Here is a 16,855-nt window from a genome sequence, read left to right as displayed (position 1 = left end):
GATTTTCTGAGCACTCTTTAAAAACATTACTTAGAATATTTTATTTAAGAGTAAGGAAAGTACCCAAAACATGTACCTATGTACAATCTACTCGCAGCCAGCGTTGCCGGACAGCTCGATCCCGCGTTGCCAACGAAAGCAAAGCCAGCGTTGCCATCTCACACAAAGCAACAACAAACGGCGCCAAAAAAGCGTAAGCAAACTGGGAAAAAAGTGCGAAAACCAAGGCATTTCGCTGCGAAAAACGGAGCACATCACACACACACACGCCGCCATCATGAGCATGAGCATGGACGAGTCCATCTGTGCGTACTTCGTGAACAACCAGAAGCCGGGCGATGCAGGCGGTGGCGGAGCCGTCCAGGATTTGGACACCCTGGAGCAATTCGAGGCGGCGCGGGAACTTCTGGGCCAGCAGCTGGCCGAGACCCAAATCCGGCAGATAAAGCCCAGCGAGGGCTATCCCCTGATAGCCGCCGGCAAGCTGACCAAAAAGGATGTCTTCGTGCTGGCCCAATTCGATGGTGATTTCTTCGAGCAACTGCAGCAGACGCGGGCCCTGATCCTGGGACCACCCTGCCTGATAACATGCCTGCGCCGCGATGAGCCCATACCGCTGGGCAGCAGTGCCATCTACACCACGGCCATGCGGGATCTGCAGGTCTCGGCCACGGGGATAACGCCCCAGAAGAAGGAGGAGCTGAGCAGACTCATCCACTGGATGGGCGGTGCCTACTTCCAGAGTTTCGGCCACCGCACCACCCATCTCATATCGAACACCATCAAGTCCAGCAAGTACGAGCAGGCCACACTGAACGGCGTGCCCGTGATGCATGTCGACTGGGTGCAGTACGTCTGGGACCAGAGTCGACGCAGCCAGCGCGAGGGGATCAGGGCCACGGATGCCGACTTTGACAAGTACCGGCTGCCCATCTTCTTTGGGGCCAACATCACATGCAGCGGCCTGGATGTGGCGCGCAAGGATCAGGTGATGCGGCTGGTCAACGAGAATGGCGGCATCTACCATCGTGCCTTTCGCTCCCAGGTGGTGGACATTGTCATCACCGACCAATCGAAGACGGACACCGAGAAGTACAAGGCGGCGGTGCGCTACAAGAAGGATATCCTGCTGCCGGAGTGGATATTCGATAGCTCACAACGCGGCTATGCCCTGCCCACCAAGGACTACGAGGTACGGCCGGGCAAGAAGGCCTCCACCCCGAACAAGAGCACTCGCATGTCCGCCACGCCCGCGGCGGATCAGACGCAATTGTCGGATCTCTCCAGGATCAGTTTCGTTTCCGGCTCGCGACGCATGGGCAGCGATCTGACCACCGTCAACGAATCCATCAGCAGCCTGCCCGGCAATTCGCCCGCCAAGGATCTGCTCCGGCAGGCCACCACCACCAGCAGCAGCAGCAGCAGCAGTGGTCGGAGCTATCAGCAGGTGCTGGCCGAGATTTGTCCGCGGCAGGCGAAGAAGGCGGGCGCCTTCCTCGACGGCTGCTGCGTGTACTTAAGTGGCTTCCGGCCGGAGGAGCGGGAGAAGCTCAACAGGGTACTGAACACGGGCGGAGCCATGCGCTACGACGAGGCCAACGAGGGTGTCTCGCACATCATTGTGGGCCAACTGGATGACGGCGAGTATCGGCAGTGGCAGCGCGACGGTCTCATGGGTTCGGTGCATGTGGTGCGGCTGGACTGGCTGCTGGAGAGCATTCGTGCTGGCCGCGTGGTCAGTGAGCTGGTGCATCGCGTGTCGCTGCCGCAGAATCGCGAACCCGATGTGGCCTCGCCAGCGAGCAAGCGAACGCTGCGCTCCATGAATCACAGCTTCAAGCAGCCCACGTTGCCCATCAAAAAGAAGCTCTTCGAGCAGGAGCCGGATCACCAGGAGCAGCAGCAGCAGCAGCAGCAACAGCAGGAACAGGAGCAGCAGGATCATGACCTCCTGCTCGATCAGTACTCGCAGGATCAGGGTGCTGTGGCCCAATTGCCGCCGGTGGACATCAGTCTACTCCACCCAGCAGCCAGTTCCACTCAAATGGAGATATGCCAGCGCAAGTCCGTGCTCCCCGATCCCCATCCACATCCACATCCCCATCCTCATCTCAGTTCCAATCCTGCCGGCGCCGCCGCTCTGCCATTGCCCGATCTCAGTGCCAGCTCGCTGGCCATTGACTACGACAAGCTGGACTACTTTACGGGCATCTCCGTGTACGTGCACAAGGAGTGCTTCAATGCGGAGTTTTACAACCAAATGCTGACCGAGTGTGAGGCTGCCCAGGGTCTGTTGGTCCCCTCGAGCTTCGCGGACGAGGTGGACTTTGCCATTGTCAGCTTCGAGGTGGCCTTCGACACCGCAGACCTGCCCGTCAAGGCGCGCCATGTGGTCACCGAGCTGTTCCTCGAGAGCTGCATGAAGAAGAACGAGCTGCTGCCCCTCGAATATTACCACAAACCAGTGCCAGCCACTGCCCTGCGTATGCCGCTCAAGGGCATGACCATTGTGGTGTCCACCTATGCGGGCTTGGAGCGGGATTTCATCAATGCGACAGCCGAGCTGCTGGGCGCCAGTGTCAACAAGACCTTCATCAAGAAGGAGAAACCCCTGCTGGTGTGTCCCACGGCCGAGGGCTCCAAGTACGAGGGAGCCATCAAATGGCAATATCCCGTGGTCACATCCGACTGGCTGGTGCAGTGCGCCCGCACGGGCCACAAGTTGCCCTATGCGGCTTATTTGGTGGGCAAGAGTCCCGAGGATTTTCCCATCTCGCCGCGTTTGCGGGAGAGCAATGCCGTCCGTACGCCCAGAAGACAGGAGGTGACGGTGGCCGCACCAGAGGTCACCATGCAGCAGGAAGAGGAGGAGGTGGAGAACCAGCCTGCAGCCCCAGAAGTTACGCCACTGCGCAACAAGAGGGTTTCCGAGCTGGCCGGGATTCCCGGGGGCAGCGCTCGCCATCGGAACAGCAGCTCCACCACGTCGCCCGATTCGCCCTGCACGCCACTTAGCCAGGTGGGTGCACCGAACTACAATCTGGACTTCCTCGAGCAGTTCGTCCAGCGGCTGGACAACGATGAGGGCAAGGATTGTGTGCGCCAGATCATCCGTGAGATGCGTGAGAACCAAACACCGGAACTGGAACGCATACGGCGACAGGCGTGCACACCGGTCAGTCGCAAACATCCTCGCCCAACACCGGGCATTCCGGATTTCTGTCTCACGCCGGAATTCCAGCAGCGGATGGCGGATGATTTCGAGCGGCGCTGGCGCCTGCCCACCCAGAAAATCAAGCCCGACACTCCGCTGGCCGTCATCAGGCAGCGTGTAATGCGGATCACATGCGAAACGCTTGGCATCGAGTATGACGATGTTGATGCTGATGCTGATGCTGATAATGATGTTGGTGGCGCCGGTGGAGGAACAGCACCAGTGGAGGAGCACGAACCGAACAGGTTGCAAAAGAAGAAGCCGCCGGCCAGAAGTCAGGCCACCAAACTGAACTTTGATAGATCCCCGAAAACACCCAAGCTATCGGTGGGCAGGAAGACGCCACTCAGGGTCTCCATGGGCTCACCCCGTAACCCTGGCACCCAATCCCCCTTCGTGGCCGGCACACAGAGTCCAGCAGAAGCATCATCAGCAGCAGCTACTGCCGCTCCACGCCAATCCGAAGGAGCCAGCACTCTTAACGAGGAGGGCCAAAGCACCATTGACTTTGACAAGATCAGTTTCGAGGAGTCCGCCGCAGCTTCAGTTGCGGTGCCGCCGGATGTCAAGCAGATCACGGACTACCTTAAGAACTGCGAGACGCGACGGAACAGCCTGAAGCGAAGCCACGACAGCGACATGGAGTGTGTGGAGAGCGAGGTGCAATATGTGCAGCCCTTTGAGTCCGAGGGCTTCGCCCTGGGCACCGAGGACATGGTCGACTGGCGCGATCCCGCCGAGTTCAATGCGGCCAAGCGGCGATCGTCGGGCGGTTCGCCCAAGATGCAGCACAGGGGCACGCCCTGTTTCAGCATCTCGTGCGGCGACGATGATGAGAAGCGAACGGAACTGATCGAACGGATCGTCCAGATGGGCGGCAAGATGTGCGAGAATCTGGTGAACTACGATGATGCCTGCACCCATTTGCTATGCGAGCGTCCGAATCGCGGCGAGAAGATGCTGGCCTGCATTGCCGCTGGCAAATGGATCCTCAATCTGCAGTACATCGAGCAGTGTCATGCGCGCGGACACTTCCTGGACGAATCCCTCTACGAATGGGGCAATCCCAAGGCTCTCAATTTGCCCACTCTGGCGCCGGAGGAGGAACCAATTGCCGCCGCCGTTCATCGTTGGCGCACCGATTTGGAGGCACGCGGTTTGGTTGAGGGGGCCTTCTCCGATCATCGCGTAATCCTCAGCCTGCACGAACGGAGCGGTGTGCCCATCAGGAATGTGCTGCGTGCTGGCGGTGCCTGCATCCTGGAGCCGAGCTCACCGTTCTCCGCCGATCCCTTGGCCGCCACAGCCACCCATTGCTTCGTGGACGCCAAGAAGGCGCCGCTGTCGTCCAGGGACATGGCCCATCTCCAGCAGAGCGGTGTGCGAGTGCTCAGCCAGATGTCCATCAACGCCTATCTGATGAACGGCCGGGATGCCGATCTCGGCAAGTACGAGCTCAAGTAATTGGATAACACACTTAATGCCGATCTAAAATTCATCACCAATCACCATTCTTGTTTAAATTTTCTCTGTTGTTGCTGTTCCAAATTGATACTTTTTAGTTTACGGAAAAGTTGTAAATTTAAAGCCCTTAGGCTTTTAAATTTAAATATATATTATGAGACATTCATTTGTAATTATAATTTTGCATTTTTTTCTAGTTAAAATCTATTTGTTTGAAAACTATTGAATATTTTTTCAAGCATTATTTATAATCTTTACATATAATAAGAGAGCATTTATGGGCAAACGAACTGAAAATGCTAAGGAAATTTATAATTATTATTTTCTTTTTCGAAGCGGAATTTATTTTATTTTTCTTGTTATTTCATTCCATTTTTTGTATTTAATAAATTAAATTCAAAATGAAAACTTTGAAATTCTTCTACTAATAATGATATAATAGTCTTTAAAAGGTTATTCTTCCTCGCAAAATTGAATTGAATATTTCTTTCGTTTTCTATATATTTCTATTTTTTTAGCATATAAAATAAAATTAAATTATACTTGTTAACCACGATGAACTCCAAAAAACCATCGATCAAAAATTAAAGCGATTATCCAATTGAAAATTATTTATTATTTTCCCACTACCACCAAAATGTAACAACAATTAATATCCAACTGTATTGTACTTTTCATTTATTTAACGTTTATATATTTTTGTATGTGGGTGTGTTTGTGTGGGTGTTTGTATATAATATAGCATGTATGTATGTATAATTTCACTTAGCTTCTGTTCCGTTTTTTTTTTTTTTTGTCTCAGTTTTTTATTTTTTTGTAGTAATTATGGTATAGCAGTACTTTATGTTTGATTCATATGGTTCACATGTATACATATAGTTAATTTGTTTTTACAATCCATGCAGTTTGTTCTGTTCTGAGTGGGATTCATTATAAAATTCCATATTATATAACAATAGGTATGTATAATTGTCTGTGTTTTGTGGGTGTGTTTTTAGTGGAATCGCATGCTCTCTAGGCTACAAATTCATCAAAAATAGATAGATACACATCGAATCGATGATTATCAACATCTGCATCGATTTATGATTTATAGTTTATAATTTTCTCCATCTGTTTTCCGTTTGTTGCTTGTTTATTCTTTTAAGCCGCAATTGGCAGACTGGCGGCATTTTACATTTTAAAATTACAGTTCTATATATTAATAATTATTTATATATATATATATATGGTTTATGTTGATTTAAGTTTAATTTTATTTTTATTTTATTGTTTTTGCTAGCATTTCAATTTGTTCAATATTGGTTTTGTTTTTATATCGCAGCGATAATTAGTTTAGTTTTTTTTTTTTTTTTTTTTTTTTTGTTGGGAGGCAATAGTTTCAACTTAACGAAAATGGAAAGTCTTCTCCTTCCTTTGGATAAACGCGTAATCAATCGACACACACACACAAAAATAAAACGAGGTTTACACAATCGTAATAATAATCATAATAATTATAAGAGTGGAACTTGGAGCTTAGCAATTAAAAAATCTCTTTGCTGGGCGTTGAGATTCCCAGTGGCTGTTCGTAATCGCTGGCGCTTACGGTTGCGGATACGGATACAGATGCTGATGCAGATTCGGAAGCCTTTTTCTCCCTGCGCTGGGACTTCTCCTTTTTATGCTTCTTCTTGTGCGCCTTGGAGGCCACCTGCTGCTCCTCCAACTCCTCCGTTTCCACCCCCGCCACATCGATGATGGCCATTGCCGATGCTTCCCGCGACGACTTCTCCTTGTTCTTCTTTTTTTTGTGATGCTTGGCGGCGGCGGCGGTGGCGACGTCGGCATCTGGATGGACGTTCGAAGTGTTGTTGTTGTCGTTGCTGTTGCTGCTGGGGGCGGTGGACCGATGGCTGGGACTGGGAGTGGGCGTGTCGGCATCGATGAGATCGATCACCGGCTCAGTGGCAGCGGCCTCCTTGCGATCCCGCTTACTTTCCCGATGGTGCTCCCGGTGTTTCCCCTTCCTGTCCTTGTCCTTGTCCTTTTTCCGTTCCTTCTTGGAGGCGCTACTGCTGCCGGCTAAATCCGCCGGCACCTTGAGATTCTCTTTACCCGCCGCTGACTTCTTGGACGAGGATTTTACCGCAGGCGCCTCGAAGTCCGTTCTGTGGAATGATTAAAAAAGATAAAATAATCATTATTCAAATATAAAAAAAATTTCACCATGAAGGAAATGAGCTACATTACAAACATACAAATCACTAATTTTGTTTTTATACAAGAAAAGCATAAAAAAATATTAATAATTTGAAATATAAATTCATATAGAACCTAAAATAATCGTTTTTTAAGATTTTTATATTGAAAATTCTCAGATAATCGTTACATGGGATTTTTATTTTATTTCTGATTTGTATTGATAAAAATCTCAAAAAAAACTTTATTTGCTCTTGACTTGTATGCGGAAGTGAAGAAAGTTGGTCTACAAGGTGTATTAAAATTACAAAAAATCGAGAGGTTTTCTTATGATCTAAATAATAACAAAATCATATAATATAAACTTCAACTACTTAAGCTTTTAAATTAAATATTTTGAAACTTTTTTTAAAACTAGCATATACTGCTATTATTTAAATAAGAAATCCTTTTAAATTCATGATTAATATAAAATGACTTCAATTACTTTAGCTTCGAAATATTGTTGTTTAATTTTTTTCAAAGTTGCTAGCTTTGAAATGCCGGATTTTTTTTACTTTAGATTTTTTAAGCAAAGAAAAATAACATAGCTTAAAGCTTAAGAAGACCATTTATGGCAGCACTTACATGTCCAGTTCAATGTCCAGGGCTCGATGCGGATCATTTGGATCGTATTTGCCGTCCTTGTCCTCGCTGTCCGACATGGAGACACCTTCGGGCATGTCCAGCGTGGTGTTCACGATGTGCAAGGGTTTTGGTTCTGCAAAGCCAACAAATTAATCTTAGGTGAAACTATGGGGATCGCACTCGAACTTACCACCTTCCGATTCGGAGCTACTATTGTATGCCACTTTATTCTTAGCCTTTTTGCTCTTCTTGCCCTTTTTATGCTTTTCTTGCCATCTTTGCCGCTTTGAGACGATGCCTGCTGCTCCTGCAGATATTTGTCCGATCGCTTGGTGACTGCAGCAAGGAAAATAAAATAGTTAAACTAAAATAAAGCCAACTGTTGGTCTTAACTTACTGCCCACGCGCAGAGCGGCCACGCCCTCCATGTCCAGCGGTAGCTCCGTGATGGGTATGTCGTCGATATTGTCATACTGATCCGCATGCGCGGAGCCACCACTCGCCGTTGGCGTGGACTTGAGGTAGTGGGGATTGTTCGACTGCTCCATGAGGCGGGCCATCCGCTGCCGCTCCAGTTGCTCTGGCGTCAGCTCCAGACTCTGACGACGCTTGCCGCCGCCACCGCCAACGCTGCCACTGCCCTCCACTCCAGTGCCGCCCTGCGAGGCGCTGACAAAGAGCTCGTCCTTGTCGTGCTCCGAAGACGAACTGCTCGCCGCATCCTCCGGCGGCGGTGCATTGATCCACTCGTCCAGATCGAGGCCATCCGGCAGGGGCACCTTGCGCTGCGCCTTGGGCGCCACCGGAATCAATTCGCCAGCGAACAGTAGCGTCATCTCCTGGACAATCTCGATGGCCAGCGGCGGAATGCCGCCGCCCTCTGTCGTTATATCCATGGCCATGGCATCGTCTGTCGTGGTCAGCTGATTGCGCAGCATCTCGATCAGCATGTAGGCGGAGTTGGCTCGCTCCTGCACCTCAATGTCGCTGGAACCGTTGAAGTGTTGCAGCTTATCCAGGACATGGTCGCACAGCTGTACGGGAATGGAATGGATAAATCGTTTGATTGAGCAAATGGAGTTGGAGATGGAGAAGTAGTACATACCCTAACCAATCCCGGCAGATCCTGAAGCTCCAAGCAGGTGGTGGCCAGGCGGGCGAACAACTTGATCACGTTCTGCACATAGACACCCTGGATGTGGCCGGGCAGTTGCCTTGGTCGGAGCAGGATGTTGAGCGTCTTCTCCGCATCCTCCAGCTCGCCGGCAAACTCGCCGACAATCCAGGCGGCGGCATAGAGCACCTCGTACATGGAGTTACTCTGCGCCGAGACGGTGAACGTGTCCAGCAGATTGGTCATCTCGTTGACGGCGAATTGACGCACCACCGGCACCCGGATGGCCACGTCAAGCAGCTGCTCGGCAATGAGTCGGCCGTGCCGTGAGCCCGCCTCCAGTTGGATGAGCTCTACGAGCACCGTGAGGTACCACTCGAAATTGGTCACATACAGGTAGGAACTTTGGGCGCATATCTCGATCACCTTGTAGAGCAATTCGTCCCGATACGCGGATCCCTCCGCCCGCTCCATGTGGCCCAGCAATCGCTTGACGATCTCCATTAGGTTCTTCTTGGAGACCATGCCGTACAGCAGGTCCAAAGCGCGCAGACGGATCGATTCGTCCTTGTCGTCCAGGCAGGCGAGGATTAGGTCCTTGTGCGCCTGCACGCTCTTCGGGTGCGTCTTCAGGATCTTCGACATGGCCAACAGTCCAAGGTATTTCACTGCAATCGGAAAGGACATATTTAAAATTTAACTATATATACTTAGTAGTAATAGCTAAATGTGGTTTTTCCTAAGCCAATCAGTCCCACATAAAAACAGTTTTTATCTACGAATGGAAAAAATTTAATCCCTTTATAAAAATGTGCTACTAAATAAAATAATATTTCGTGATTTCTTAGAACTTTAAATTTAATCTTGAATATAATGAGCTTAACTTTCTATTCAAAAACATTACTAACTATTAAAACGCGAATTTCTTAGTTTAAAAAGTCTTAAAAATATTGAAATATTCAGTCCCATGAAAAGTACAGAGAGGAAGAATAATTTTGAATATAATAAGGATGGTCTCTATGCAAAAACATTACAAATTATTCAAATTTCTTCGAACTGGACAGTAAAAAAGAAAAACCTTTAATGAGACACGACAATAAAAATTCCTTTACAATTTAAAATTACATGAACGCGAATTCTTAAGTCCAATTAAAATGAGAACTAAGTGATTACGAAAAATATATATACATGAGGAAAATTTAATGGGACAATAAGCTATAACAAATTTGGAAAGTCTTTGGGACCAAAAGGACGAAAATATAAAAGAAAAGCGTTAAATGCTTACAGTTCTGGTCCGAATCCTCAATGAGAATGCGCAGCTTCTGCACACAAAGCTGGATGGAGGCACTGTGGTTGGGCATGCCGCTGCTGATGCTGATGAGCACCGCGATCACCGTGTTGATGCACTCGTACAGGAGACTCATCGCCGAGGTGCTGTTGGGTGAGTTGGGTTTGGTTTTGGTTCGTTTTTGTTTTGGTTTTTTAGTTGATTGTTCGGTTTTTTTTTTTTTTTTTTTTTTTTTTTGTGGTTTGTATTAGTTTGAGAAAAAAAAAAAGGAACTTGTATTAAGAGTAAGCAGCGGTAAAGCGACAAACATTGCACTACAACAATAGCAATAGCAATGGCAACAACAACAACAACAATAACAGCAGCAATACCGATAGCAGTATAGTGATAGCAATAACAATTAACGATTATTGCGATAGACAATAGGAAAACACAAGATTGCGAAGCAACGCAGCAAAGGCAACCAAAAAAGTAAAACCAACAACAGCAACAACAACAACTGCAACGGCTCGATTCCATTTTCTTTTTTTTTTTTTTGTTTGGTTTTGCTTATTACGAATTTACTAATTAATATCTTTTGTTCTCAATGAGTGTGCTCGATAAGCAAAACTATCAATAAGCAAACAATGGAAAGAGAGAGACAAAACTAAAACAAATACAAACTAAAGCAGGATGGCGACAGTTATAAGTCGAGTGAGAGAGAGAGAGAGTAAGAGAGCTAGATAGGTAACGGACATAAGAAGCTAGAATATTTGTACAGTGAAATGATAAAAACTAAAATATATAATATTCAGTCGCACAATCATCGAGCAGCTTCAAATTATCAATCGATCGATGGTAATCGGCCATTAATCGGTCACATTGTGTTTTCGATTCTTTGCTTTCGCCTTGCTTTGTTGCAATCATTTTCCACACACTTTCGGGGAAATCGTATTTTTAGGTTCAGTTCATTCGTTTTTTGTTTGTTTGTTTGTTTTGCAATGATTTAAGACTTGCCTATGAATTAGATTTGTGAGTGGTTCTATTAATTTCTTTCCTAGCCGGGGTTCTAAGGGGGTTAAAGCGCCAAACTGCAAATGCAAAGAGAAAAAGAAACAAGCAAAAAATTATAATTTACATACAATCAAAAACATCAACGTCCTTATCCACAACTAAAACTAAACTAAAACTAAAGCTAAAACCGAAACTAAACTTAAAATAAAATGTTTAAGGAAAATGTAAGTTAAAACTCTAAAGAATATATTTCTATTTCTCTTAAACTGGCTGTGAGTTTGGGTCAATCGTTCTTCATTTTTCACTCTTGGTGTGGTCCTTTTCCTTCCGGATCGGATGTCATTGTTGATATGTCTTTATATTTGGAGTATCTCAGGGTATTGGGTGTTTGGTTTTTTATTTTTATAGCGAAATACAAGTTGTACAATTTAATTGGTATTCATTTTATGGTTTTAAGTTTTCTGTTATTAAATCAAGCGAATGAAGCAGTTTTTAAACATAATAAAGCCAAAGTAGTACGACGTGGTGGATTGCGGTGGTGAAATTAGGCGAATGAATAAAAGCTTAAAGACAGAGATTTAGCAAAATATTTTTAAAAATGTCATCTTTCAATTGCAACGTCTTTCTAACAAGATTACGTTAATAATTTTCCTTTACAAAGGCACATTACATATTTAATCCAACTTATTTTTCTTTATCTCTTTAAGCCTTATTCATTTGAAGGGATATGGAACATCATGTGCATCAAAATGGTTGTACAAAAGTTGTGTGTCATTGAAATTGCAAAGTCACTTTGGTTTATTTCAATACAATTATTATAATCAATTACGACGCTCATGTGTTTTGGGTGTGTGATTGGGTTTTGAGTGTAAGGTGTGGTAAATATAATGTAGATCGCGGCCAAACTGCAAAAGGTGAAGTAATATTGGGAGTACTTTAACAAATAAAAGTTATCTACGACATATATATCTTCACCCCATACAGCTTTGCCTTGAAATATTTAATTAACATAAAACATAGGAAATAATTACTAAAGTATACAATATCTGTGTTGCTTCCATTTAAACAATCAGGAGACCAAAATATATACCAACAAAACGATAAGGGTTGAACAAAAACTAAATTTGTAAATAGTAAAATGCTTTAGAGTAAATCAAAGCGCGTGCTGGTTTTTAATTAAGTTTGGATTGGAATTGTCGTTGATCTGATTAAAGAAAAGCGCGCCGATAAAAACCTGGAAATAATTTCGATTAGGGGCTGAGTCAATTTGCGTCCCAGCGCCGGTTCAATTGTCGTGAGGCTCGCGAACTAAAATTCATTTGATTTTTATTTGGCATTTCATTCGGTTTTCATTAGTATTTGTTTTTTTTTTTTTTTTTTTTTTTTTGAGTATATATATATATATATATATATATTTTGTTTGTTTGTTTGTTTGGAGCGGGAGCAAAAGGGAGGAGAGGGGGAGGAGTAGTTGTAGTGTTAATAAACTTTTTGTTAGACAAAAATTCATTGTCGTATATAGAAAAGTATACGTATTATATACATATACAGCAAACGAAATCGGTGTTTGTCCGTGTGAACAAACGAAAACGAAAAGATACATACTTAAAACAGAACTAAAGAGTAATATAATCATTGTGAATCTTTGGTGGCCAGTGAAGTGGAGCAGCACTCACCAGCTTGATGATCTTGATCAGCATCCAATTGTTTGTCGATGTGGTCATCAGCTTGAAGAAGATCGGCGCCAGGGGCAGGTAATTTTTTGGATTCTTACGCGCTAACTCACAAATAACGTTCACGGCAGCTGATTGAACACCTAGAACAGACCGAAACACAAATCAATTAAGTTCAAATCCGCGCAAATTGCTGCACAATATTGTGCAGATTATCGATTAAACCTGGATCTGGATCCTCTAGTTTTTCCTTGAGTTTGGGAAATGCAGGTCTCAATGCTTCGGGATAGCGTAAAAATACTTTATACATCATAAGGACGGCTTTCATGCGCAGATACGGTTTTGTTGAGCTCATCTAGTGGATTTGAGATTAATGCACATAGCTAACAAAGTATTTATATTATTAATATATACCAGTGTCATAATATCGTTGGCCAAATCGCGGGACAGATCGGGTGATATAAAGCAGCTTAATCCACTCAACGCCACACCCGCATCGTATTGGTTCTGTGAGTTGAGATCCTTGCGAATCATGTTCGTGGTCAGCATGAGCAGCTGCAATGTTACAAAAAAGGTTTAATTAAATTAAAAACATAAAAATTAAATGACATTTCGTTAAGTATTATAAAAAAGTACATGTCTAACATGTCTATAATATGAAAAAGTTATTTAATTTTTAATAAAAGTAAATGTTTAATTTTTGAAATCATTTCTTTAATCCATCAATCCAATTTAATTTTTAATAAAAGTAAATGTTTAATTTTTGAAATCATTTCTTTAATCCATCAATCAAAAAAAAAACAACAAAAAATTAAAGCTATATGTTTTTTTTTTTTTGATAGATGGATTAGTCGTCTTTCTTCGCCATTTTAGAATATTTACATAAATAAATTTTAAAACTAAACATTTACTTTTATTTAGAATTTATCGATTTCAAGCTATTTTGGTATTGCTTTATATATATAAAATGCTTTCATAAGAAATCTAAACTATTCATTTTCTACCTTTTGTTTTTACTTTTAGATTGGTTTACCTCACTATCTGGATGAAAACATTGACTGGCCGCCAGGTAGCCAATTCGCTTGCAGGTAAATCGGGACGAGCTCATCACTTCGATGATGTTGAAGCCTGCCCAGGAGATGTCGTAGCCCAACATTTGTATCTGTCGAAATCGAAATCGAAATCAAAATCAAATCAATAAATATTAACATTTTCTGCTGATTGTATGGGGTGCGAAAGAAAGTGGAAGAAGGTCTTTCTTATGTGTGTGAGCTTAATAAACAAGTGTGCAGGATAGGCACAAGGACTCGTTAGCATTGAAATTTCTTTTGCTGCATCTCGTTTTCACTACTTTACGCCCGGGGGTAAAATAATTGTTAAATCACCATTTTGTTTTAAATTTTAAAAAAAATATTTTGTTGTACAACTTTTAGAATTATTCAAATTTTTGGAAATGTCAAACTAAATGGAATGGCATAAATTGATGTTTATACTTATAAGAGTAACACTTGCACAGAAAAAAGGTTAAGAGTTTAAATTTCTAAAAATAAAAATGTAAATGTTATAAAATGTGCATGAACATTTCCAATCTCATTGTAATCTCATTTTTTAAAATCTATTAAGCCCATAAAACAAAAATAGAAAATTTGTAATGATCCTAAATTTAATAAAATAAAAAAGAACAAAAATTATATTCTCGACTGCAGTTGCTATTATTAGCACCACAACTGTAACAGCTACATGCTGTTGATGGCATCTTTTCGGATCGCTTGTTAGTTGGCCACCGAGTGGGCGGTTGGCTTTTGTTGTTGCCCCCCTTCCTTCCGCAGATTCAGTTGTTATTTTTCTGGCTGTTGCTGTTTTTGTCCTTATTGTCCTTATTGTCACACTTGCCTACAAGGGCGCCCACACCCCAGGCAATTTGCATTAAGTACAGCTAGGCACTTTGCCGACTTTGAATGGATAGAACTTGATTCCAAGGCATGCACGCTGCATCTGCACTTTCTAATCTAACGGCTAGCCGTCTTTTAGCGAACTTAAATCCTCTTTGGGTTGCGCAAGTTATTTAAACTTTTTTTTTGTTACTAAAAATCTAAAATATATGCTATTTTTTCCGACGAAATCCATACGAAATGCAACAGATTTTCATGGAACTTACAAATGGATAATACAAAATAATACAAATGTTACAAAGTTTTATGCTTCACCACAATTATATAGAATTATTAAATTATGTTTAAATAAAACCTTAATTAATGGCTTTAAGTCTACCCTGGGCTCAAGAATTCCAAGTCGGTGGGCTAAAGTGTATGTGGTTTGCGTGAGAGATGGGATTTGCGGTGGCTGATGAACTTACGTAGGTCAGCTTGGCCACCGCATTGCATTTGACACTGATATTGTCCTGTCGCAGCTCCTGTTTAATTTCCTCGATGCACGTCGATATGTATTTGGCCTGCGGAGAAAGTAAATGTCCATCAATATGTGTATATTTATATACTATGCTGGTAGTATTCGAAATGTGCAATGGGAGCAAATCATAAAACAATCGTCTAGGGGCTATCAGTTCTATACCCCCCACATGCACACAGCAACAGAGGCAAAATCAAGTAAACAAAAATTCCAAAACATACAGTTGCAACCAACACAATAGTGATATTGATTTAAATTTAAAATAAGCTAATAAATCTATTTTACGTAATTACCTCGAAACAAAACAAACTAATTTTAAATTTTCAAACGTGTTTTAAAAGATATTTAATATTATCCTTTTGAGAACATATAACCCTAACAAACTGATGAGTAATAAATATTAATCATAAGCCGACATAATACAAGAATATAAGATCCATTTGGGTTACTCATCACAGTTGGTAACTTATTACACTGCATTTAATGGGATGGATATGGATGGTCGCCTAAAAGTGCTGCTATTAATTTAACTACTGTTGTAAATCAGCGCTTAGAAACGCACACAGGAAAAAAGCAGATCGATATGAAGTCAAATTGCGCAGTTTTAATAAATAAATAGTTAAATTCTTCACATACTTTTTTATAAGTTAAATGGGATAAATTATAGATTTGCTGGCGCTATAATGTATCTATAATCTAATAATAGAAGAACGGCTTTGAATAAAAAAAAATTGTAAAAATGTTTAAGATTTATAAATTGTAAAATCAGCTATTATCTTTTTCACCTCATATCAGTTTTTTTAAAAACATTTGTCTAAATTACAAATCTCATTTATTTTTATTTTGCAACCATTTAAATATTTTTTTAATGTAAATAAAATTTTTAATATATTATTTGGCAATCTTTGGTCAATAAAGGTAACTTAAATCATTTATCTTGTACATTTTTCTCTCTGTGTGCCAAAGATGGTGAGTTCCGTTAGTTGATCCTGCCGAAAAACATCTGATAAGGACCAAAAAGGCAATCGGAGGGGGACCTCACATGTGGGTAAATATTTGATAAAAGCACTTGCCGCTAATTAAATGAATGAGGTGGGAGTTGCGTTCAGTTTTGTGGCTCTTTTGGCAGATTTTCCTGCTTTTCCTTTTGCATTGTTGGCAGATGCCGACGCACACACACACACACATAGCTACTTTCACCCACACACACACACACGCATGCACACGAAACTCTAATAAGATTCCCTTAATGCAAACGAAATTTGTCAGCCAATTAGCGAGTTCTAATTGGACGCACAGCTGGGCGACGGGGGCGTGGCTGTAGGGGGCGTAAAGCGGTGGACAGGGCGTAAAGGGGAGGGGGCCTGTTCGAAGGGACACGCTTACCTCATTATCCTTGTTGTTCCTAATGCCGCGCACTAAATCGGTGAGGTTTTTATCAAACATACGCTCGAAAAAGTTACCCTTCACTTTCTTCAGTGCCATGTTTGCTCTTTGTTTTTTTTTCTCAATTTCTTCGGCTTGCAAACGGGTATACACTTTGACTATCTTGGCGAGGCGATTTCAACACATCACCGGCGGCAGCAGAAAACACTCACTTCCGTCTTTTTCCGATTTGTTTTCTTTTTTTTTCTGCAAAAAGTTGCTGCAAAAAGGAAACATCGATGTGGTGTGGCCAGATGGCGACGGCCGAAAACATACCGCAAAACAAGGCCACTGGCCGATATATCGATAATAGTGACGGCCCGCGGACTATCGATCACCTGCAGGCCAATCGAATTTAAATCCGATGCAGAGCAACAAGTTTTGAAAGAGAGCGAGAAGCAGATAGGGTGACAGTTAATAAATAAAATTAATATTTAAATAAAGTACACCCTAAGTTATTATTAAAA

The 16,855-nt window shown here is 43.1% G+C and overlaps 2 protein-coding genes across 2 annotated transcripts; one reads left to right on the top strand and one right to left on the bottom strand.

Moving 5' to 3' along the window:
* The first annotated feature begins 90 nt into the window (after window positions 1–90).
* On the top strand, window positions 91–4,944 carry LOC128265405 (DNA topoisomerase 2-binding protein 1-A). The gene has a single exon (XM_053001391.1). It carries the CDS (start codon window positions 278–280, stop codon window positions 4,676–4,678), a length of 4,401 nt encoding a protein of 1,466 aa, XP_052857351.1. The 5' UTR covers window positions 91–277; the 3' UTR covers window positions 4,679–4,944.
* Window positions 4,945–5,331: 387 nt separating this feature from the next.
* On the bottom strand, window positions 5,332–16,668 carry LOC128265409 (AP-3 complex subunit delta). The gene is given in 14 exon segments (XM_053001399.1): window positions 5,332–6,828; window positions 7,487–7,619; window positions 7,677–7,754; window positions 7,757–7,822; window positions 7,884–8,520; window positions 8,592–9,268; window positions 9,886–10,034; window positions 10,885–10,958; window positions 12,558–12,697; window positions 12,780–12,909; window positions 12,969–13,109; window positions 13,588–13,716; window positions 14,911–15,006; window positions 16,350–16,668. Coding segments are annotated over 14 exon segments (3,174 nt in total). The 5' UTR covers window positions 16,449–16,668; the 3' UTR covers window positions 5,332–6,203.
* Between the last annotated feature and the right edge of the window lie 187 nt (window positions 16,669–16,855).

This window comes from Drosophila gunungcola, unplaced genomic scaffold, assembly GCF_025200985.1.
Source record: "Drosophila gunungcola strain Sukarami unplaced genomic scaffold, Dgunungcola_SK_2 000122F, whole genome shotgun sequence".
Taxonomy (NCBI): Eukaryota; Metazoa; Arthropoda; class Insecta; order Diptera; family Drosophilidae; genus Drosophila; species Drosophila gunungcola.
Note: the sequence above shows the minus strand (reverse complement) of the source record. Positions and strands in the feature narration are given on the sequence as shown.

What these genes read in the sequence shown, in the direction of transcription:
- LOC128265405 (XM_053001391.1), top strand. Translation starts at nt 278, where the DNA reads ATGAGCATGAGCATGGACGAGTCCATCTGTGCGTACTTCGTGAACAAC.